The sequence below is a fragment of the Pantherophis guttatus genome, chromosome 1 (genome assembly GCF_059756535.1).
Source record: "Pantherophis guttatus breed Tessera chromosome 1, ASM5975653v1, whole genome shotgun sequence".
Lineage (NCBI taxonomy): Eukaryota > Metazoa > Chordata > Lepidosauria > Squamata > Colubridae > Pantherophis > Pantherophis guttatus.
The window spans coordinates 311,294,662-311,320,088 of NC_142063.1; the positions used below are offsets into that span (position 1 = coordinate 311,294,662).

Consider the following 25,427-nt stretch of genomic DNA (forward strand, 5'->3'; position numbering starts at 1 on the left):
GGAAGAAAAGAATTTTTATAATATTTGAGGCAATAAATTGTGAAATTGTTTATACTTGTCTTGATGAAGGGAAAGTAATTTCTTTGGATTCCTTTTTCTTTTTTATTGGGGGTTTCATGGTTTATTTTTCCTTTTTAATTTTTTTCCTTTTTCCTTTTTTTCCTTTTATATTTTCCTTATTTTGTATTCATTTTTTATCTCTCTATCTGTTAATTTTATTTATAAATTATAAAATTATATACCTTTTTACATAATGACCTCCATAATCTTTATCAGACTGGGAAATAAACTCCACAAAAAGCAAACAGTGGTGGGTCTGGGGAGGGAGTTGATTACTAGATATTAGCTACAGCATCACAGTTCCCCCCCCCCAATATGCTCTAATTGTATAAGGCAAAGAAGAAAAGTAGTTTCCCCATAGTCCATTTGCAGAAGTTACATATCCTTTAACAGGAACAGTGGCATTATCTATCATACCTAAGATGTAGGTAGCTTATTGTGCAGTTCCAACTCTAGTGACATATAGTTTTATTTCCTAACAAACATTCAATTTGTCCCTACTCCATATCAATTGTCATCTGAGATGGCCACTTCACTGATTAGATAACAAAGTAAACCAGAAGTATTACCCAGATATTAGCCTGTTCAATAAGGTTATTTATTTTTCATTTGCTTGCTTGTTTATTTTGTTTGCAGGTGAAGGCTTTGTTGTTGGAAGTTTGTGAATGATGAGTGACTACCAGGGATGAGTAGTTTAGATAATTTAATGATGATGCCTATTTTATTTTGTAAATACAGTGAAGGGAAAGAATGATTTGTTTTTAAACTTTTCTCTCAATGCAGCATCTATGAGTGAAGTGACAGACTATGATAAATTGAAAACATGAACAATGTGCAGGAGTACAGCTGGGCTGGCTTGAGTTAAATTTTAAACTGATTTTAAATTGGAATTTTTTAATTACGGCCAGAATATTTAATTATTTTAAACAGTTTTTAGATTTTGTATGTCTTGTTTTTATTTTGGCTGTTCACCGCCCTGAGTCCTATATTGGAGAAGGGCGGTATAGAAATTTAAACAAATAAAAATAAATAAAATAAATAAATACAGGCCAGTGAGAACGTGAAAGCATAGGGAACATGTAGGAGTGGAATTACAGACAGATGAGAAATTGGAAGGATATATAATGAGAGACTCCGCTAAGAAAGGTTTATAGGACCCCATACATTCTATACAATGTGGCACTTACCTAAATAGTCCATATTTAAAATATAGGGCCATCCAAAAGGTTTCCTATTATCTCAATTGGCATTCTGTTGATTTTGGGAAATGGATAACGGGAAAATACTACAATTTGTAGTATTTTGATTGGGTTCAGTTTTCATAATCTGAGAATATGAATAATATTTTTGAACAGAAGAAATATGTTTTATGTTTGATCCTGGATGATTATCCAATACCTTGAAGAAATGCCCAGAACTGTTAAGTATCTGGGCAGTATAAATATTATAATAACACTAACAATAATATAAGACTGAATAGCTGCACAAAAATGTTAATCTGATCTAAAAATCTGGTGGCTGCATGACAAAAAATAACAACAACTCAAGTGAAACTCTCTCTTGACATGGTCTCATCAGAGGAACCAGAAAACTATGATGAGATGTAATTTACAGAAACCCATATGCGATCAATAAGAACCATACTAGGTATTGAAGTATCTGGACATTTAGTGACAAATGAGCTACTAGACTCAGGACTATTGGCAAAGCAACCAGAGCCAGAAGTTGTAGCACTACTAGAAGAAAGGTTTTTTTACCCATGATATATGTGCAAAGATTGAAAACAAAAAATAATTATCTGTTATTACAAAACAAGTCCAACAAGAAGAGAATATTAAAAAAGAATAAACCAGTTCTGGAAAGAACACCATCCAAAATCAGAAGTGATAGAAAATAGACTACCCAATCAAATGCTGATTTATAAAATGAAATAAGGTTGAATGCATTTTAACTTAACAAAATAGCACAAATATTGAAAGATATCAATACTGTAATATTGAATATAAGCACCTGCTCACTGCAAGAAACAAACCAACTAATGTACAGCACAGCTGAAGTTATAACTGAATACCTAAATATAATATTAACAAACAAACAAAATAGCCAGTGGATCACCAAATGGAAGTTCAAATTGGAAAATAAGATAGTATTGTAATATCAGAAAAAATACCTGACCAAGAAATATTACCTAGAGAGAAAGATCAAGGAAGCACTGGAAATAAAAAATATCAAATTGCAGTGATAGCCAAGAAAATCATCAGATATATATCTCTAATTGCACACTAAAAGCAAAATCTCCAATTTCAGTTAAATCAGAAATGTTCCTACCAATCCATCAGAAGAAATACTGACATGAACTAGTTAACCTCCGACAGGGCAGATCTGGGCGCGGCCAGTCAAACTTAGAAAATCAGGAGTGCAGTCAGTTCAAATGAATATAAGTTAATGATAATTTTTTCTACAAGAATCTGAACTACTAATGGTCAAAGCAAATTGGCAGTAAATAAGAGTCAATGGAATTCAAGTTGAGCTGGATGTAGGTTTTTTGTGGGCACAAAAAGAGATTCAAGACTGATGATGCATTAACCCCTCCCTCAGGCTCAGCCTGGTCATCTCCTACAGCAGGTACGGACAACCCAAAGAAATGCAAATAGAATGCAGGTTGGATAAAGGAGGTGGATAAGAATAAAAAAGAAAGTGAAATGAAAGAACTGGTAATAATAGCAGAAATGGTAAAGAAAGGGGCAAAGAGTATCAAGAACTGATCAGGTAAAGATAAAATACATCATTTTTAATTGAAATATGTGACTGGTCTACACCTTCTAATTGAAAAGCAATTTAACAACACATTGCAAAGGAAGTGAAATTAAAGATTGGTTAACACCCGGAAAAACCTACCTGATAATGAAAGATTTCACATTAGGGGAGTATAGAACAGGAGTGTCAAACTCATGTTGTCATGGCAGCATCACATGACATATTGGGACTTTTTCCCCCTTCACTAAACTGGGTGTGGCCAGCGTGTGACACATCTGGCCCACAGGCTGGGAGTTTGACAGCCTTGCTATAGAGGCAAAAGACACCTGCAAGCCAATTACCTGCTTACCAACAACTTCCAAGTAGATAACTGATGAGGTAGTGGATGCAGTCCAACAGCATCTAGTTGAAAACAAGCCCTTTCCCCCTGAGCAAAAAGAAAACCATCCAAACAGCAGAGGAACAAAAGATCAGCTCCTAACTGACAAGATGATTTTGGAAAATTAAGAGAAGGAAGATCAACTTGAATGTAGTTTGGACTGATTAAAGAAAGTATTCGACTTCCTGCCACATGATTGCATAATCAATTGCCTAGAAATAACAGGAGTAATAGAAACATCAGAAGCTTTGTGCAAAGATCAATGGCACAATGGAAGCCACAGTTCCTGGTCAATGGTGATAGACTGGGAGAGGTTAATATCAAGGAGACACTCTCTCCCCACAACTGTTTGTCATTGCATTGATTCCTCTGTCAACAATACTGAATAACTCAGGCCATAGCCATCAAAGAGCAAAAAAATATCTACCAGGCTATACCATCTGTATGTTTTTTGTTGGGGTTGTTACTTGGAACCCTGACACTGTATGAAAAACACTCTGTGAAATAAAATTGTTGTTCAACATTCTCCTTCCATACAGCCAAGATATTGCAACAGAGTTTGGACTGGACAAATGGACCTTACTATCAATGGGGAAATTAATGAAAACTAAAAACAGTCTAGATGCACTATGAACATAATACCAAGAGCCTGGATGGTCACTACAAGTGCCTGGGCATTCTTCAAGCTGACATTATCAATCACACTGAAATGAAAAGAATGTTAGAAGTGAGTACATCATGAGAATGAAGAAGAACTTAAAGTCCAAACTCACTGGCAGAAATGCCATAAAAGCAATTCACACCTGGGCAATTCCAGTCATTAAACACACAAGTGGAATTATGGACTGCATTCAAACAGAATTAAAAGCCCTGGGTAGCAAAATCAGAAAAATAATGGCAATCATACCCTTCATCCATGCATCAAGATTGACAGACTCTACTTACCAAGGAAAATAGGTGTGTGAGGAATGATGCAAATATACCAGATAACTGAAGAAGAAAAAAGGGAATTGGAAGAATAGCTGAAGGACAGTGAAGAAAATGCACTGAAACTAGCATACCATGAAGTGTATTAAGCACAAGAGAGACCAAAGTAACCTTCAAGAAAGACCAAATGAAGAACAGAAAAGAGACATGGCAAGGCAAAGTATTACTTAGCCAGTACATAAAATATAACACCCAGACTTAACAATTATCAATAAGAAAGACAAAAAAGACTTGATAGCGAACATGACAGTACCTGAAGTCTTCAGAATAGAAGAAAAAGAATATAGAAAATCACAAGAAATAAAGTTCTGCAAATAGAAGTAGAACAACTATGGGAAAAGAAAGCAAACATAGTACCAAGAGTAATAGGTGTCTTGGCTGCAATCCTAAAAAATCTGGCATAAAATCACCATCAGTCAATTGCAAAAGGCAACTTTACTTGGATCAACTTACATCCTGCAATGATATCTTTAACACCATCAAACAAGAACATTTGCTATTTGAGGTATTTGTGAAGAACTCAATAGTTGATAAAAATGCCAAATCTAATCTAAATATCTGCTTGACTGTGCAAGTAAACATAATAATACCTGTATGACTTTCCCACCCCCTTCTTCTAGCAATTAATGAAGTCCTTTTGTTATCTTAAAAATGTGCTGTCATTTTGGCAAGCACTGTGTTTTATCTGAACAGATCATTTTATCAGTGCTCTCTCGTACTGTCTTTCAGTTTCTTTGGTACTTCACTGTAAAATGTTGATTATGAAATGTTTATTCATATTAATGTAATATACATATTACATTAATATGTAAACAATATCCAAGATTCCATAAAAGATGTTACAAATTCACAGCCTTTTGCAGTTTTTAGAGGATTTGTCATTTTTGTCATTTCAGCAATTCACATTTCAATTGCCTTCTTTTAACAGCTTTTAAGCTTCAGAATGAAGATTATTTTACTTTTCCTTATAATCATCCATAAAAGAGCATGGCAACCATTTATTGAATGTGAGTTGCTTTAAAACCTCCTCCTACATTTTATTCCTCACTCTGTAAAGGAAAATAAAAAGCTTTCCACAAGCGGTCAGTTGAGGCAGATTTGTTTACTCACTAAAAAAAATTAAAATAAATTTAATCATTATTTTTATTAAATATAGCACTGTTCTTCACTTCTAGTTCTGTTTACTGTTGATTTAGCAATTAGCTTTTAATATACAGTGACTGACTGAAGCACAATTATACTGAACTCATTTATCCTATTTCAAAGGTTTATGAAACAAATCAAGTGTAATTCATTACCTGATGTTTCCTTTTTTGTTTCTTTTCTACTGACAATATATGGGAGAAGCAGAGCCTCATTTTTGTTTTCTGTTTTTGTATTTCAAATAAATGCATCATTCCTACTATGCTTATCCCTCTAACACAGCATTTCTCAATTTTGATAACTTTAAGAAGAGTCAGCTTAAACTCCTGCATTCCTCAGCCAACAACTCTTAAGAGTTGTCAAGATTAAGAAACACTGCTCTAAGAGTTAAAACTGAGGCTACCCACTTTTCTCCCAAAGAGCCAGCAATACTCAAGGCTGAGCAAATAATAAAGCCAGGCCTGACTTTTAGAAAGTATACTCAAGATAGCAACTCTAAATTATTTTAATTCAATTAATACATTGCCTAGATGATAATCCTGTTTGGTCACTATTTTATATTCTGGTTTGTTATTTTTAATATATAGTTATTTTTCTTTATTGTTTGTTTCTATTATATATCACCCAGAGTTGAATTGGATGGCACTATAAATCCATGAACTAAATAAAGAAAGCAAATTTTGCTGTTTGCTGTTATAATGTAAATCTAGAATACAGTCCTAGATAACACCAATAAAATGGTATTTAGCAGACTTGATAACATGTCAGTTTCACTCTGTTTAGCTAAAGCCCAATGACTTTCATTACAAATTGACAACATTCTTCCAATGTAGTACTTTGAAGTTACTTCAAAGCACCACTGAAGTATATGCTGCGTCAGATTGACTTGCTGACTATATGGACATGCTTATGATGATCAATACCGAAATTGTTTGCCATTGCAGTCTTCTGGCATTTTTTTTTCTTACTTTCTCTGACTAATAATTCTGGAATTTTCTGGTAGGCATTAACCAGATCTCATGGTATTTAGCTTTTTCAGCCAATATTGACTAGATGTATCCACCTACTGTGACATTTGTACACAAATGTTATTTATTATATTTTTATACGGTATTGCCCATTCCCAGGGTTTTTGGACAATGAACTAGAACAAAAACAATATAAAAGATGCATCCAAACTGAATGTTGTATATGTTCAACAAATGCAGTAAAATGGATTACAATAAAAGATGTAATATTTCCCTAACACGCCATAGGCATGGAAAGCCAATGTAAACCGAAAGATTTTAAACATCATCTTAAATGCCAGAAAAGAAGGGGGCAGGCACACCTCAGTAAGCATTTAGTGTTTTGAAGGCAATTTTAGAGTTGGCCTACATGTGTACTTTTTGTTTTGTGGAGTCCTTGGTGCTGAGTTTTCATGCTTGCAGATATTTCATTATCCAATTAGGTAACTTCATCACTATGAATGCATGTGGGGTTTATTCCTTGTAGTTTGCCCTACCAGTTTTGATAGGGAAATGATATTTTCCTTGGTAGTTTCTTGATTAGGGTATTGTTTTCTGCTTGATTGTCTGTCTAGAGTTATTCTCTGCTTATATGAGTGATTTTATTTTATTAATTTATATTAAACAATAATGTTATTAATAATAAATATCTTCTAACAACATTTTGAAAATCTATTTTTCAATAGATTGGAAATACAGAGAGAATATTGAGAGAAAATATACAAAGACCTTCAGGATTTACAATATAATGGTGGTCACACAGAAAACAGAAATGTTGTCCAAGAAACATTGAGTCCAGATTTAAAAAAGAGTCTACTTTGATTATGCAGAAATTTCTTATTTAGGAAAATTAAACTATTTTTTGAAAATAAAGTTTTTGGGGATTGAGGCTTTTGTTATGCTAGGAAATCTTGATTGGTATTCTTTTTTCAATAAATTTAGGAGTAAGAAAAACTTTAAGCAACACTTGTGTTCTTAATAATTCATTACTTTATGTTTCTGGTAAACACATGTGGCTTTTAATAAATATGTTTTTTGTTTCTCCAGTTGTGACTCAGCTATTTCACATCAAAAACAATCCTATTCAAAATTCTATAGTATAGTTATTTATGGAATATTATTTGTGGGAAACTGACCTTAACAAGTTGAAATTTTGAGTCTACGGAGATAGGGCGGGATACAAATCACATAAAATAAATAAGTTTCTAGATCTAGAAAGAACAAAGATTACATGCACTCAAATCTAAAATCATTATTAAAACAGTTCAAGTACTAAATGAATGACGAAGGGGGGGAGATAATACTCAGTGCAATGCACAATACTGATCAATTACAAATCTGCCTAAATGAGGGGTAGGATTATATTTGTAGCTCAACCAGTATTACTATCCGTTGCATATTGATTGATAAAATGATATCAGCTTGTATGTGTATTACCTACAATTACTCAGAATTTCCTAGGACAATATAATGAAGGCATTGAAAGGAAAGTCATTTTTAAAAACTATGATAATAACAGACTTTCATCAAAAAAAGTTTGGATATATTTTGCCATAGATAATGTAACAGTTCATTCACTGTTTCCAAAATGCAGTCTTTGCTTTTATTGCTCTTGATTGCTCTAAGCAAATAAACATATATTGTATTGAACACACTGGACATTCAAAATTTTCTTAAATATACAGTAATAGGAAAGGATAGGATTATATTTTATTCTACTTTCAAGACCACTTGAATGCACCACAAGATGAGGGGCATATAAAGTTGATAAATTAATAAAATAAATAATATTTAAAAATGAAAGAAGTGATTGAATGTAGTAAAACAAATTCCTTTTTAGCTTTCTCATAAAATTATGCAGTGATCAATTAGAATGAAGTTTGAAGTTATTTTATATTCTTTAAATACTTTAAAACACACTGCAGTTTCCCTGAAAATTAAAAGAAAATTATAGAGTATTACTCTACTTAAGAATTCAATTCAAGCCTTGTTTCTACTCATTGCTATTTTTACCACCATAAAGAAAATTTAGATTTTTTTTCCTCCCAAAATACAAAAGAATAAGAATGATTTAATATTAAAGAAAGTATGAATTACTGAGCCTGATCATGGCTGCCAATAATCCTTATGATGATACAGAAGTACTTTTATCCTCTGTAGTTATAACCAATCATATGTCTGATTATCTTCTTCCACTCAGTCTGAATATGTACAGTACATGCATACAGGTCCCCCAATATATCTCACAATTTATATACATGATATCACACACATATGATCCACATAAGCCATAGGATAAAATAACAAGTATATTACTTTTACAGCAAACAATTATGTTGGAATATCAAGCTTTGACAATTTCAATTTTTATGTCATATAGTACCTGAAATAATTTTATACACTTAAATTGAAAAGATAAAGCAAATATATATACAATTTTAAGAAAACATGATATATAATGAGATGCATTAATTGCAATTCATATCTTTGATCAAGAAAAGATTAATAATAGAGATAGAATTTGGAGAACCAGTGTACAATATTACATCATTACAGAATCATGCTATTTGTGGACAGGCACTATAAAATTGAATAATGCCCTTTCTTCTAGTGGAAACCTCTGCTATTTCTGGAAGAATCCCATCATCACATGGTTTTCCCCATCAAAAGGACAAAAACTGGATATAGAGCAATATTATACATTAGCTGATTCCTTATAGCAATAATTTCCCCCTCAAGTCCTGCTATGTTGCTTTATTTTGTATGGCAGGGCAGTAAAGAACATCTAGATTGTATACCAAAATAATATATTTCCATCAGGCCACCAAACAGATGAAGGTCATCCCAGCTGGCCAGATAAATTGAGCAGGCATTTATATAGGGCAGCAATGATATCACCGGCTACAGCAAACCTCCTTCCCGGGCTTAAGGAAATCAACAACTGGCAGATGACCTGAACGTGTTCTACTGCAGGTTTGAAAGGAAACTACAGACATCTATCTCCACAACCCCCATCTCCACAACCCCCATCCCACACCAACAACAGCCAAACCTCCTACAACTGACCCCATCCCATTGGGTTCACAGAAAACGAAGTGCAAGATCTATTTCACAGACAGAAGCCAGGAAAAGCACCAGGCCCAGACAAGATAACTCCTTCTTGCTTAAAGTCTGTGTTGACCAATTGGCCCCCATCTTCACCCAAATTTTCAATAAATCACTAGAGATGTGCCATGTTCCTTCTTGCTTCAAACGCTCCACTATCATGCCAGTGCCGAAGAAGCCCTCCATCAAGGAACTGAATGACTACAGACCAGTTGCTCTAACATCTGTAGTTATGAAAACCTTTGAAAGGCTAGTGATGTCCCACTTGAAAGCCATCACGGATCCGCTGTTAGACCCCCTGCAATTTACATATCAAGCAAATAGAGCTACAGATGATGATGTTAATATGGCTCTGCACTACATCCTACAACATCTTGAATCTCCAAAGACCTACACAAGGGTCCTCTTTGTAGACTTTAGTTCAGCATTCAATACCATCATACTGGACATTCTTCTAACTAAACTAAATCAGCTAGTGGTACCTGAACACACTTGTAAATGGATCACAAGCTTCCTAACAGACAAGAAGAAGCAGGTGAAGCTAAGCCGAATCACATCAGATACTTGTACAATTAGCACAGGAGCCCCCCAGGGCTGTGTGCTCTCTCCACTTCTCTTCTCTCTATATACCAATGACTGCATCTCAAGCAATCCACCTGTTAAACTACTGAAGTTCGCAGATGATATAACAATGATCGGTCTCATTTGAGACAATGATGAATCCGCATACAGACGGGAGGTTGAACAACTAGCCTCATGGTGTGACCGGAACAATCTGGAACTGAACACACTCAAAACCATAGAAATGGTGGTAGACTTTAGGAGAAACCCTCCCATACTACCACTTCTTACAATACTAGATAACACAGTATCAACAGTAGTGTTGTACCCAATTCGGGTCTGAGCCTGGTGCCAAAGCCAGTGATGAACGCCAGACACGAGGTGCAGGTTTTCTGTTTGCTTTTTATTGGAGTACTCCAAAGAAAAGGGCTCCTGGCCAAAATGCTAAGAACCAAGAACAAAGGATTAAGAGGAATTATTGAGTCTGTCATCTGTACCTCTATAACTGTCTGGTTCAGTTCTGCAACCCAACAAGACAGACACAGACTTCAGACGATAATCAGAACTGCAGAAAAAACAATTACTACCAACCTACCTTCCATTGAGGACCTGTATACTGCACGGGTCAAAAAGAGGGCTGTGAAAATATTTACAGACCCCTCGCATCCTGGACATAAGCTGTTCCAACTCCTACCCTCAAAACAATGCTATAGAGCACTGCACACCAAGACAACTAGACACAAGAACAGTTTTTTCCCTGAACGCAATCACTCTGCTAAACAAAAAATACCCTCAAACTGTCAAACTATTCACTAAGACTGCATTACTATTACTATTAGTCTTCTCACTGTTCCTATCATCCATCTCCTCCCACTTATGATGGCATGACTGTAACTTTGTTGCTTGTATCCTTATGATTTATATTTATATTGATTGTTTCCTGACTGCTTATTTGTACCCTATGATTATCATTAAGTGTTGTACCTTATGATTCTTGGCAAATGTATCTTGTCTTTTTATGTACACTGAGAGCATATGCACCAAAGACAAATTCATTGTGTGCCCAATTACACTTGGCCAATAAATTCTGATCTACCCATTTATTTTTTGCAGGCACTGATCTACTCATGTATTTTTGCAGGCACTGATCTACTCATTTGTTTTCTGTTAACACTGATCAGCTGTAGGGCGGCCCTTTGTAGCCCCGCGGCAAGAGTTTAAACAGTTTTTTTCCCTCTGGCCATCAGCTGGGACTCAGGAAGCAGCAATAGATTGGGGGTGGGGCCAAATAAAAGGTAAGAATAATGCGGGGAGTGGGGGGTGTGAGGGCAGCAGTGGGCGGCAGAACAGGTTTGGTGACGTCATATCGTCACCGCTACCGGCTCGGGAGAACCGGGCCAAACTGGGAGGAACCCACCACTGGTTATTAGGTAATGCGGCAGATGACCATTTAGTGACAATTTCATACTGTGCAGAAAAAAGTAATGATAAACTACTTCTGTACTTTATCAAGAAAGCCATATGGATAGACAACATAAAGTGATTGTTGATAAAGGAACAGATGATGGCCCCTCAGATCAGAAGTCATTCAATATCCTGCTGAAGAAGAATGGATAATTTCAGGGTACTAGTGGTGCTTATGGTGGAATGAAATTAAAGCCTTTGAATGTCTTTTTATTGATGTTGCAGAGCAGGAAAAGAAAAACTAGGCTGCAAATACATAATTGCAAAAGGAGTGTGGAATTTAAGAAACATGAACATGGGAAAATTCACCACAGAAAAGATGAAAAGAATCAACTACACATAGACATCATATATCAGTAAACTGAAATGGACTAGAATACTCAGGACATGAAAAACAACAAAGGAGCAATGCTGCTTTCATAGGTAGGAAGAATATAGTAAAGACAATGTAGTAAAGAAGAATATAGAAAAGATAAGAAACAATGGATGGAAACTAATCTAGGAGAGAAGCAACCTGAAATTAAGGAGAAATTTCCTAACAGTAAGGAAAATTAACCAGTGAACAGCTTGGCTTCAGAGGTTGTAGGTGCTTCATCACTGGAGGTTTTTAAAAAACGACCGGATAACCACATATCTGAAATTGTATAGGGTCTCCTGCTTGAGCAGGGGGTTGGATAGAAGATCTCCAAGGTCTCTTCCAGCTCTATTCTGATACATAGATATAGATATATATATATATATGAGGGTGGAGTGGGGAGGGAGGGAGGGAGGGAGAGAGGCAGTATTTGAGGGGCTGCACCAGAAGGCAAGACAAGAAACAATGGATGGAAATTATCAAGGAGAGAACCAACCTAAAACTAAGGAGAAACTTCCTAACAATGAAAACAATTAACCAATGGAACAGTTTGCCTTCAAAAGTTGTAGGTGATTCATCACTGGAGGTTTTTAAGAAAAGATTGGAGAGCCATCTATCTGAAATGATATAGGGTCTCCTGCCTGAGCAGGGGGTTGGACTAGAAGACCTCCAAGGTCCCTTCCAGCTCTATTTTGATTAAAGCACTTGGGTGCAATGCACTCAGTGGCCAAATAAAATCAACTAGACCAAGAACAGTCTTGTACAGACATTTAACAGAATGGTTATCCAAGTTCATGACCCAACTACGGATGCAGAAGATTGACAAACTTTATGGCCAAATTCAATCTGAAATTAACGGTATATTAAAAAATCAGTCTCATTGCGTCATTGGTACCTGGAAGAGCTCAATAATAACAGCTAAGATGTGACCAGAGGCTAACTGTAGAAAAGATCACTACTCCTCAAGTTCCAAGTCAAGTTACATTGGAAGAAGAAATCATTTTTTTTTCACAATAGCAAATAGGATACCAAAATAGCAAATAGTATACCAAAGATGGATAGTAACTGGTTCAACAAGAACAAATGAGTTTGCATACTCACTTGCCTTTAAATTTGAATTAATAAACTATTATCCTTAGTATCACTCACTTGCGTGGAATTTTTCTAAGACAGATTCTGTGATGACTTTGCTTTTTATAGTTTCTCTCTCACAGTAATTATATGAAGTAAATCACTTTTACTCATACAGTATGTAAAAAAGAACTGAAAAGAAAATACAATAACTCATTGAAAATACAATAACTCATTGAGGAGTGTATGTACAGTATGTGCTATTTTAGATAGCATTGTAAGTTATGACACTGTAGTGAAATAATTATTTTAGGCTATTTGTGTAGATTCTTTAGAGTCATTTCAGTGATTTACTGGATAGATGGATGGACAGATTGATCTATCTGATAGATAAGTTGGAGATTTTAGGATTCAAAACATACAAGAAGAAATATAAGAAACATCAAATAAATTATTTTACAGTATATAGCTATAGTAATGCACAGAGTGATACTCAGAAGCCCCACTCCTCATGATTAATGTGTATGTATGTATGTATGTATGTATGTATGTATAAACACATATATGATAACAAACATATTATCAAACTATTTTAATGGGCTCTGATGTTTTACTGGGTACTAATCACATATCATAAAATTATTGCCTAAAAAGGAATAAAATTAAAATAATTAAAACATTGGTCTCTTTTTACATACAGGCAACCTTTCTATTATGAGTAGAAATAGGCTAACATAAATGTACAGTAATACTGCTGTTGGATAATAAGAGAATGCAGCCAATACTGATCTAATAGTTCATTTCTATCACAAATATAAAGAAAGAAGCTACTCCTACCATCCTGCAGACTAGCTGATTGTGCTTTACCACCTTAATTGCTTCAGTATTGTATATGGAGGAAGAATTTCACTTCATTTCAAATTTCATTTCCCATATCAGTAGAAAATTGATTGTTGAAGCATTCTTATTCTGAGAAAATATGTTGGAGATGTGTGAACAGCTTGTTTGAATACGAAGTAATATATGCCAATTGTTATCTCCATTGTTTATGATTTATTTAATGTAGTTATATTTCTAATCACACAAGAATTCCATTCATGGAAATGCTCTCCAGGGATTGTCCAGGCTGGCAAAGAAGAATGAACAGCCTAATCCCACCTTCACAAGTCCTTGATATCAATGCAGGTCATGTAGGAGGTAATTTTTCCAAAGGTATTACAGAAACAGATTGGTCAAAGGAAATAGATATATTATCAATGAGAAGGCCTTCATAGATTTAAAGGGGTCCTGTGTTTATTTGGAAGAGTTTAAAAATAATGTTTTCATAGACATATTATATAATTTAGGTGATTAGACTGATTCTCTAACACTCCTCTTTGTGTTTATAGCTGAAGTGGATTATCAAAGGCATGCTCAAGATATTGTTTCGTAATCTTTAATAATTTATGAATGACTGTCAAATAATCATTGTTCTTCCCGGTAATGTTTATAAAAAGTTATGAGTCCAAGATTTACTAAAATACTTTTCCTTACTTTCCATTCCTGGCAGCTTTTTTTAATCAGTAACCTTTCTTTGCACTTGGTTTCAAATTTAACATCAGAGGCAGTGGCTCAAACCCTATTCTAAAATTAAACTGTGTTTAATATTGTTTTCTTTTCCAAGTCTGAGATGTTGACATTTGCACTATAGACTGAATAACTTTTTAATCTTTGGTTGGATTAGCATCAAACCCATTTGGCTTTGATTACTATATAAAAGCAGTTTTGGAAGGGTGAATGTAATACACATGATTGTGAGTAGCTAAAAAGATCATTCACCTGTAGAGTACATAGTTTAGGAGAAATTTGTATATAGTATTCTTTCCATGTTTTTTATAGGATGCCTCAATCATATAACCTCTTTCCTAATTTTCTAAATCCATAACTAAGATTAAGAACAAACAAAAATAAATACATCATGAAACAAATAAAATTTACTTACTTACTTACTTACTTACTTACTTACTTACTTACTTACTTACTTACTTACTTATTTTATATGCTGCCCACCTCCCTGTCCAAAGTTACTCTGTGTGGCTTATATAATCGGTATTCAAACTAAGAATAAAAACAATTCACTATATGCAACATGAGATTTGTATTTAGTTTTATAAAAAACTCACTGTACAGAGTAATTATCTTTGGTATCTGCTACTGGACTTGAGAATACAATGTAAGGGAATATCTATTGGTTAATCTACATACATAATAGGGGGTTAAACTAAGGAGCAATTTAACATAAACTTAATCAGCTCTCTTTTGTATTAAAAGAAATGTGCTAAGTACTGAACTACCTATAAATGTTGTGTGCCGCCTGTCGGTATGAACAAAGGTATTAGATGGTAATTATAAAGCCAATTACATTTTAAAACAGAACTTTATATGGCAGGTATTAAGCATATGTAGAAACTATTGCTGAAGGAAGAGGAAGAAGAAGAGGAGGAGGAGGAGGAGAAGATGATCACAAAGTATCAAGATCTGAACATTAAAATTGATTTTGGCATTAACTAGCAGTGGTGGTCCCAGTGATCTGCACTTTGGCAATATTGCAATCTATCAATTGCAAAAGGCCACATTGCTTCGATCTACACATATACTTGGATCTACACATATACATTGCTTAGATCTACACATATAATATACACATATATTATGACATCCAAGGTTCTTGGGAAGAAGATGCAAATGAAAAACTAATGCAATCCTAAATTGCACCAACAGAGGGTTGTTTCAATATCATGTGAAGTGACAGTACCACTTTGAATACTGCATCCAATTCTGGTTATTATGATACAAAAAAGTTGTTGAGACTCTATAAATAATGCATAGAAGAGCAACAAAGATGATAACAGGTATGGAGGCCATACCATATGATGAACAACTGAGGGAACTAGGTATGTTTAGTCTAACGAAGAAAAGAATTAGAGTGATACGATAGCAGTCTTCCAATATTTGAAGAACTGTCACAGAAAAGAGGGATTCAATGTATTCTCCAAAACACCTAAGGGCAGGACAAGAAGTAATGGGTAGAAGATCATTAAAGAGAGAGCCAACCTAGAATTAAGGAGAAATTTCCTGACAGTGAGAACAATTAATCAGTGGAACAGTTTACTTCTGGAAGTTGTGGGCGCTCCATCACTGGAGGTTTTCAAGAAAAGACTGGATAGCCAGTTGCCCAGAATTGTATACGGTCTTCTGTTTCACCAGAGGGTTGGACTAGAAGATCTTCAAAGTACCTTCCAACCCTATTATTTTATGTTCTACAAAGGTCAACACCAGTTTAAGAACTGGCAGCTGTGACTTCACATTGAACAAATAATAATAATAATAAAAAAGCTATAAGGGATATTGTTTTCTGGTTTTATATTACAGGAAAGGATAAATTACTACTGTGGATGAGAGACATCAACATCAACTTGAAGGCTCATTTAAGTTAATTTAGAAAGTACATAGGTATTCTTCCCTAACTTAATCAAATATGACCCTTAAGACTATAAATAAAATAAATCAGTTTTACTACCTTATTATCTAGAAACTACTGTTTCTAGTTCTGGTCATTAAAATGCTCAAAGGAAGGGCCACTAACTAATATGGGAATAATATTATAAAACTTTTGCTTTGATGAACATTGTAGTTGTTTTAAACATGGAATGGTTTGCTTTTAACTCCTACTACTTTGTCATCCTTCCAATGCTCATCATTGTCTCATTAAAAGGAACAAGATTTTTCAAGGAGGATTTTTAAAACTAGCAAGACAGTACTATCATGGATAATTTCCTGTTTAAATAGAAAACGTTCAGATAGTGATCAAATTGTTTTTCATGGAAATAAAATAATTTTCCATATCAAATTCAAAATCTTGCAGCAATACCATCATATGACTACTTATTTTATTTTTCATAAAAACAGTCTAGGATTTAACAAATTAAAATTATCTGATCTGATTTACTATGTTTATATTTCTGTGAGCACATATTATTTATCTGAAATCATTATTGATGTTATGTTGATAGCTTTGCTGTTGCTGTATTGAGAGTTGAACCCATTTGCTATCAATATACTTTTCTTCCAAGATTCATCTAATCTCCTTTTACTGTATAAGCCATTGGCTCAGTGTCTGGCAAGAAAAGATCTTAGCGAATTAAGGAGATGTATGAACAATGACTTTTTTTAATCTGTTATGAAATCTTGCCAAATTGTTTCATTGGATTTGCTAGTATTGTGAAATGTTGGTATTGTGAGAAAAAGAAATGGGATAATCCATCCATCCATTGTCCTGAAAGAAAGACTATTCTCAATTTAAGCAACCATCAGAAATAAATCCATAAATAAATAAAAGCAAAATAGATTTAAGTATAAGCAAAGGGGGAAATCCTCTCAGAAAGAATCTTAGATTCTGTATCTTGTCATCCTAAAATTGTCCAATACAACTAAAACCATTCCCAGAAATTTTCCACAATCCACATAAATATATGCATGTGACAGCCTTCTACATATGCATGTGGATATGTATCTGCCAGAAGTCACAATACATATCCACATGCATATGTAGTCAAGGCAATCCCCTACCATTAACTGAATCAATAGCTAATATTAATAGTGAAACAAAATATTCCATATGTCTACTATTCTGAATTTCACATGCAAGCTCTTCACACAGAAGTGTTCAAACATTCTATCTCCTTTTTTCTTATCAAAAACACCCCCCCCAAAAGAGGGGGGGATGTATTAACTGACCCAAGAAGGGAAAAACAAAAGAAGCACAGTGGATAAAAATGAGGCAAAAGAAAGAAGTAATGAACAGAGACATAAAGAAAATAGAGAAAAGCTTTATTATTAGACATTATAGAAAGAGTTAAATTTACCAGGCATGTATAGCCTCACCCATGCAGTCCCACCCAAGCAGCTACTAATCTGAAGGTTCACCTTTTAAAGGCATTCAATGCTGTAGTAGCAATCTCTTTAATCATTTGCACTTCATATTTATTTATTTTCAACAACTTTTTCTATTCTCATTAAAGAATGCACGATTACTATCCAATCCACACACATTTTTTTTTTTTGTGTGTGTGGAGGGGACAACCCTCGTCTTATATGATAACAAAAACAAAATATGTCATAGTGTAAACCTCATTCCTTTTGCACTTGGGTTCCAACATCAAACACAAGTATATACTTAAGTCACAAGGTTACATAATAATATATGCTTCATATATATACATATACATATACATATACATATACATATACATATACATATACACATACACACACACATACACACATACATACATACATACATACATACATACATACATACATATATATATATATATATATATATATATATATATATATATATATATATATTTTCGTAGGTCTATATGTGTATATCTTGATTTACGTAGGAAAAACCCTGGCTAAAACAATAATGTATGTATGTATGTATGTATGTATGTATGTATGTATGTATGTATGTATTTCTCTTTAGCCAGGTTCTTCCTACATAAACCAAGATTTTTATGCAGCCCTAGTTCAGTGAAATCACAATCCACTAGTTTCTAAGCTTTTTTTTTTTTTTTCTGGCAGCCAGCAAACACTCTGCTGCCCATTGGGAGACTAAGATCTTAGTCTCAGAGTGTTTGCTAGCTGCCAGAAAAAAAAAAGCCTAGAAACAAAAAGCCCAGAAACTAGTGAATTGTGATTTCACTGAACTAGGGCTGCATAATATCTTGGTTTACGTAGGTGGAACCTGGCTAGAGAGAAATACACATAAAACCTACGAAAAAGAAAGAAAAACAAATATTGTACCTTTACATGGAGGATACATGAGATGAGGGTGTGGCTAACTGATGAGGCCTTATAAGGCCGAAATAGATCTATCTTAGCCTCCCAATGGGCAGCAAAGGGTCTGCTGGCTGCCAGAAGGAAAAAAAAGCCCAGAAACTATATGCCACTTGTACATAATTCTATAAATCTGATTAACTGTTATTCATCCTTTTTTATATATATATAAAGGAAAAAAATGAAGATTTTCCAATTTACTAAATGTTTTAATTCTCCTTTTGGGGTCCTTTTCTACGCATCTTATTTATGTTTATGAGATATAATAGTTAGAAATATATGCTGTATTCATGATATGATGACTTCATAAATTTATATGAAATTGTTTTCTTTTCTTTTAAAAATCCTAATCATCTTTAGTATGGAACTCATCTCTATCACAGCTAATATATGTTTTTCACTAATATTCTTTTCATAATTATCTGAGTTCCTCAGGTAGAATAGACCATTGGTTTATATTACTTTCTTAAAACCTTTTACTGAGTGATCCACATTAATTATTGTGTAGTAATGAAGGAATACCACACAGTAGTAGTTTAGTAGTTAGGAATTTCAGTTGTCTTTTTTTTTAAATTAGCCATGCTCACTAGTTGATTTTTATCTGTTCTATTTCTAATGTAATGTGGAGCAAACTTGGATTGTTGCTATACCTAGAGGCTGAAGCCTAGATTTGCATTGCCAGAAATACTGTTATTTTAATTTACTAAAAATGGGTGATTTTGATGGTTCATTTTGTTAGAAATATTTTGATATTTTGTCAAGGAAATGCTTCATATATTAAATGTTTGAAAATGCAAGAATATTATGAGTTTTCATTGTTATCTTTTAGCATGGTTCATTAATTAAACTGGAATTGAAGATCTGGTTATGGAATAGAATATGTCGGTTATTCAGACATCTTTATTTTTCTCTTGGATTTTTTTCCCCTTCAAATTCAATGCATGTGATAAAAAAATTATGTCTATTATCTGACAAGCTGTAAATTGCACACAATTATAGCACTCTGGTTTCAAACCATGCTTGCTATGTCTTTTAAAGCAAGTGAATTAAATTGTTATGGATGTAGAGATATTTGTGGTTATACCCTTTTTCTATTCTATAGAAAGGTTTTTAATCTGACTAGCTAAACCGAACAGGCTGTCAGGATAATATAGCCTGAAATATGTTTTAAACTGAGACATAAATTGTATACTACTGTATACAATATTTATAAAATATACAAAATTAACTTAAAAAATCTTATTCCTGATAACTAATGAATATATCAATATACGTTTTCTGGCAACAATATGAAAATGGTTTGCCATTACTGTTTCTACTAATTTTTTTTAACTTTCTAATTTAATTTCTGCCTAAAATGTCCTTTCTTTTCCTACTAAGTGGGAGCAACATGGTACTTATCTTTTTCAAGGTCAATAAATGGCTAGGGGTTGCTAACTTTAATAATACTACAAATACAGTGTTTTGTGATTTGTGAATATTTTAGGAATGTAAGTTTGTTAATTATGATTTACCCATAGTAATAGTTATATGATATGTAGTACTAATAAAAGGCAATTAATTTTAATAACCAGAAATTCAAAATACTATGTTCTAATTAATACACAATAGTACCAAAAATACATTAAGTATCTATTAATGATACATTACAAGTTTGATGAACAACTCTTCACCAATCATATAAAACCCATCACTATGCAAGGGACACCATATTTCAGCTTCTAGACCTCTGGAAATAATCCACTGAAGGTTTTCAAATCTACCACTTCAAAATACATTCCAAAAATGAAAATACTGTACCCAAAAGCTATTCTGATTTCCCTCCTTAATGAGTGCAACAAGTTGTTTATAGATATTTCATTCCTATAAATACAAATTCAATTTTTATATTAATTGATAAACAGACCAGTGTGTTGCTGATATGCAATTTAACTTAATGGAAATTGCTTCCATTAACAAATAGGAAGGAAGAGGGAGTAATACTCCTCCATAATTAATAAGAAAGTTTCTGTCTGTCTGTCTGTCTGTCTGTCTGTCTGTCTGTCTGTCTATCTACCTACCTACCTACCTACCTACCTACCTACCTACCTATCATCTATCTATCTAGCATTATAGTTATACAACAGTGCATGTTCCTCTGTTATTAGTCTAAGGCAGTTTTACTCCTAAGATAAAACATCCTTGCAATTAGAGAATGCAAATACTATATAATTTTGCAATTTTATGTACTTACCTGTATATCCAATTGAAAGCCACAGAAATTGCTTCTGGGCAAATCCAAACACTATGCTGTAGGACTATATATTTAATTATAAGAGAAAATATATTTTCTCTTATAATTTAGTTTCCTACCTTATTAAAACTGTTGCTGATTTCCAAAATGGGTTATGAGTTTAATATGCATTAACTGAAATAAACAACTAAAATGGAGATATCATAGTTTTATGTTTCAAATGAAGAGTTTTAATTTTTCCAGGTTTTTTAGGATTTAAGAGCATTGCCTAAAAAACTACTTGTAATAGCTTTTGTGGTGGTATCACAATTAATCTCTCAGCTAATCTCTCAACTAATTATCAGTATAAATTACATCAAAAATCCACATATTGAAGTAGAAAAATCTAAATTCCATGCAAAAAATTCCTTTAAAGTCCCATACCATCTTAAAACTAAGCATTGCCAGAAGACCAATTCAAAAGTGTTTCCTTATGAACCAGTACAATACACAGGCTATAGAATTTATTAATTTTGGTTAATGACCAGCTTTATAAAACAGCCAGTAAAATACAACATATGAGATACTACAATTTCAAGAGCAACTGTAAATATATATTAAAACAGACTGAGTGGCTTTTTTGATTAATGGTAGAAACATGGTAGATCAGACGAAGTTTTATCAAATAGTCAAATTAAAAAAAAAATAATGTTGGGTGACTGAGGCTAACTTCTGAATAAAGAAGACAGGAAGTTCACATAAAGACATACCCCACAAATATTTGTTCCATAGTCAGTAAAATTAGATTAAAATGATAAAGACAAAGGACTAGATCTTTACTAAATGAAGCTACTCAATTAGCTATTCTTTATCTATTTTAAACAATCCTTTCCATTTCACCTTTGATAATATAATTTATTTTTATTTGTGCAAGCATACAAAATATACATTATTTTCCCTCATACAATATTATTTGTATTGGCTCTGAGGGCATCCCATGGTTTTAAAATGCAAGAAAATTTGTTATGTATATTTACTAATCTAGCCTTATACAGGAGAAATATTGAATTTCTCAAATATTTTGTTATGAAAAATAAATCCAATACTCTCTTCCCATGCGCGCAGATAATGAGGCTTGCAACAACTAAATCCACACACTTGTTAAATATAAGTAATTGTATTCAGAATTATTCCTTTTTGTCCAATTATTAGGACTGTTCAGGTTAAATTATAATATTTCAAGTGACCTGGTTGGTAGATCAATTTGCCAGTCTATTTCCTGAAAATTAAAGTTATCCTTTCTTGAGTGGGGTAGAAAATATACCTACCTATTCGCACTACAGCTTTCCAAATCTCTATTCTTTTTATTTGCATTCCTTACAATTCTACAAAATTCTGATCCTCAACTTAATTTTCAGCTTGATCTTTACAATGCAAAAATATGCTTATGTCATAGTTCAAAGAGATGAAAGAACAGGGGTTGGAATATTTAACAAAAGATTCAAATGTGAGATGAATCAGGGGAAAGCACAGCTGCAAGATTCACTCCTATGGAGGAAAAGCCATGCAGTCTCCATCTCTTGACCTCCTCTTTCATTGAGGGGCAGGCTGACTGGGAAAGGGCAAAACAGATTCTTACCTTCACTGCAATCCTTCCCACGGAAACCAGTATGGGAGCAGTCACACACTGCCTGATTGTTGAGCACAGAGCATACACCACCATTGAGGCAAACATCTCTAGCACATAAGTGGCTCTGTTCATCATCCAGACGTACTTCTTGACTCTCCACAGGTGAAGACTGTGTATAATTGACTCTTACATCTGTTATCCATCCTTTGAAAGGTTCCCTATCCTTCACTGAGGAGAGTGTTACTTTCAGGGTAGGTGAACGTAACTCTGGAGGCAACCCTCCTAGAAAGAGACCACTGAAGACCGTCATGTCCCGCCGCTTAGATTTCACTTCTACCCATTTAGCCTCAGCCTGATCAATTAATAGTGTTGTATTCTTAAAATTGCGGCGAATGACCACAGTGTGCCACAGGTTATCATTGACAGCCATGTCAGAGAGCAAGATGGCAGGCTCAGCACAGAAGATGGAGAAACTTAGCTGGAGCCGCCCACCTTGTGTCAGAATTAACTCCAAGAAGTCGCAGAAGCCCTCATCATCGAAGTAAAGGACCAGGCCACTGGAACTGCGGGTTTTCATGTTAAAGCTCATCTCGCTTTCACAGCAGGCATTCCATTTGGGGAAGCGAGTCCACTGGCCCTCTGCTCCTGGGAACTCCAAGCCACTGCCAAGCTCAGCCCAACATCCCAGGAGCAGTGCCATCCAAAGTAGGAGGCAGCCTCCACGCCGAAGGAGCACAGGCCCCATTCTTGGTGGGGTGGGGTGGGGGAGAGGGGGAAGAGGAGGGGGGAGTGGTGGTGGGGGCGTTGAAGCAGACAGGGTAAAATCTTTCCAGTGACCACTCACAACAGATACTTAATTCTTGCTTTCCAGGTTCTGGGGGAAAATAAACTGGCTGCCTTCCCCCAGTAGGAGAGGCTCAGGCTTTTCAGCCAAGATGCAAATTTGTTCTTTTTCAATAATAAAAATAAAAATAATGGAAGAAATGAAAGATAAAGCACCAACAAATGTGCAATTTTATTTGAACTGTAAAAAATGTTTTTAAAAATAAAAGGCACTGATAAAAAGTTATTCAGTCATCTGCTTCTCAAAGTGAAGACTAAGAGTGAGTCAACAAATATATTAATATTAAAAATCCATGTTGACAAGATGAAAAGAAGCTGGGGATGGGTGGAAAATACACAAATGTAGGAAGGTCCATTAACTACTTAGAAGACCTTTTTAAAAGATCCACAAATCCAGCAAGATTTAATCAATATTCCAGCATATATGGAAAAGTCAGTATCCAAGTGTATGTAGAAGTCATCTTATCCAATAGCTGTATTTCCCAGGAATTTTGTCACCTTCACTGCAAGCAATTTACCAACTCCAATCCTGTCTTTCCAAAGTTGATTCTTTCATCAGACCATGGACTGCCTGCCATGTAATAAACCAGGAGACTGTGTATTTCCCAATGGGGCTGAAATCCAGAAGCTGTCATGTAGCTTAGAAGCTACTTGCTATGCAGAGCCTCACAGCTGCTCCTATTTTGTTTTTCTTCTGAAAAGCCAAAATTGAAAAGATCCTGGTGCTTGATTGTTGGAAGATTTTGCACCATTTTTTTTTAAAAAAAAATGTGTTTTATAAAAACCTGCAAAAATTACAAAGATAACAAAATTACATTCACAATCCTGAGTACTTCATTCCTGAAAAATAAAGAGCTGAAAGTAACAGCAAATATAAATGCAACCAGAAGTAAATTGAAGGTCTTCTGCTACAATAGACCCACATACCTAACGTATTGTGCTCAAAATGTTTCTGGTGACACAGTATGCTACATTTGTAGCAATAAGTTTTTATGCAAAAAAGAAATTGGAAATGCCTCATTAAAGTTATGATACAAAGGGATATCAAAATATATTTATTACTATTCTATATTTACTATTCTCAAAAAGATTCATGGTAAAAAGTATATCTCTGCCTGCTATATACTAGGTTTAGCAATTTTCCATGTAATAAACATGTTTTTAATATTATATAAAGTGGATGAAATCATAGGAGGGGCAAACTAGCAGTGAATTTCTTCAGTGGTATGGCTGGTTTTTTTCCCTGGAATCAATATATTTATTGATATATTTCTTTGTATATTTTTATCTGCTTCCTTTAATTAATTTTTAAACTTGGAAAATTGATTCATTTTAATTGCTTATATAATAGAGGCCAAAGTTTGATTAATCTCTTTCATCTTCTATCATAAAGAACTACATACAATCTCATAATCTCACATTAGATATAACTTGTAACTAGCTAAATGTACATGTTTCTCTGTAATGCAAGTTAAATTGGTTTCCATGTTTTAAAATATTATCTCACCCTTCCCCCTCAAATATTCCCAGCTACACCCACCATTTGCAGATAATGCATATTTACTGGTATTTGTTCAATCACATCATTATTTCTATACCAGTACTCCACTGCAGCTACAGCTGTCATCTAAGAAAACTAATTGACTTGCAGCAGCAAATAAAAAAAAAATTCCTCAAGTAGTAGCAATACCAGAGCATAACTCTTTTAGATTGTACCTAAAGTATTAAATGGCATATGCTACTTTCATCTACTTCAAGTGCAAACACCTCTTGATATCCATAATTTGCATTTTACAACTAAAAGTATTTCAGCACTATGCCAATACAGCACAAAGGCTGTAGGAGGGGAAAAACACTTTATATTGTTTACTTCTTGATGCAGGCAGTATACTGTGATTGATTCATTGACTGAACAAATGAATAAATTTATATGCCACCTGTCTCACTATCCTAAGTGAGTCTGGGCAACT

The 25,427-nt window shown here is 34.1% G+C and overlaps 1 protein-coding gene across 27 annotated transcripts in view; it reads right to left on the bottom strand.

Annotated features, from left to right (window-relative positions):
* The window catches only part of NRXN1 (neurexin 1), a 927,325-nt gene that overhangs the window by 895,789 nt on the left and 6,109 nt on the right, over positions 1–25,427 (bottom strand). For all 27 annotated transcript variants that reach the window (XM_034427409.3, XM_034427408.3, XM_060692589.2 and 24 more), the window contains exon 2: positions 22,624–24,242. In XM_034427409.3, coding sequence (XP_034283300.1) covers positions 22,624–23,359 — 736 coding nt within the window. In that variant the 5' untranslated portion in view covers positions 23,360–24,242. The remainder of the gene's footprint in view (positions 1–22,623; positions 24,243–25,427) is intronic.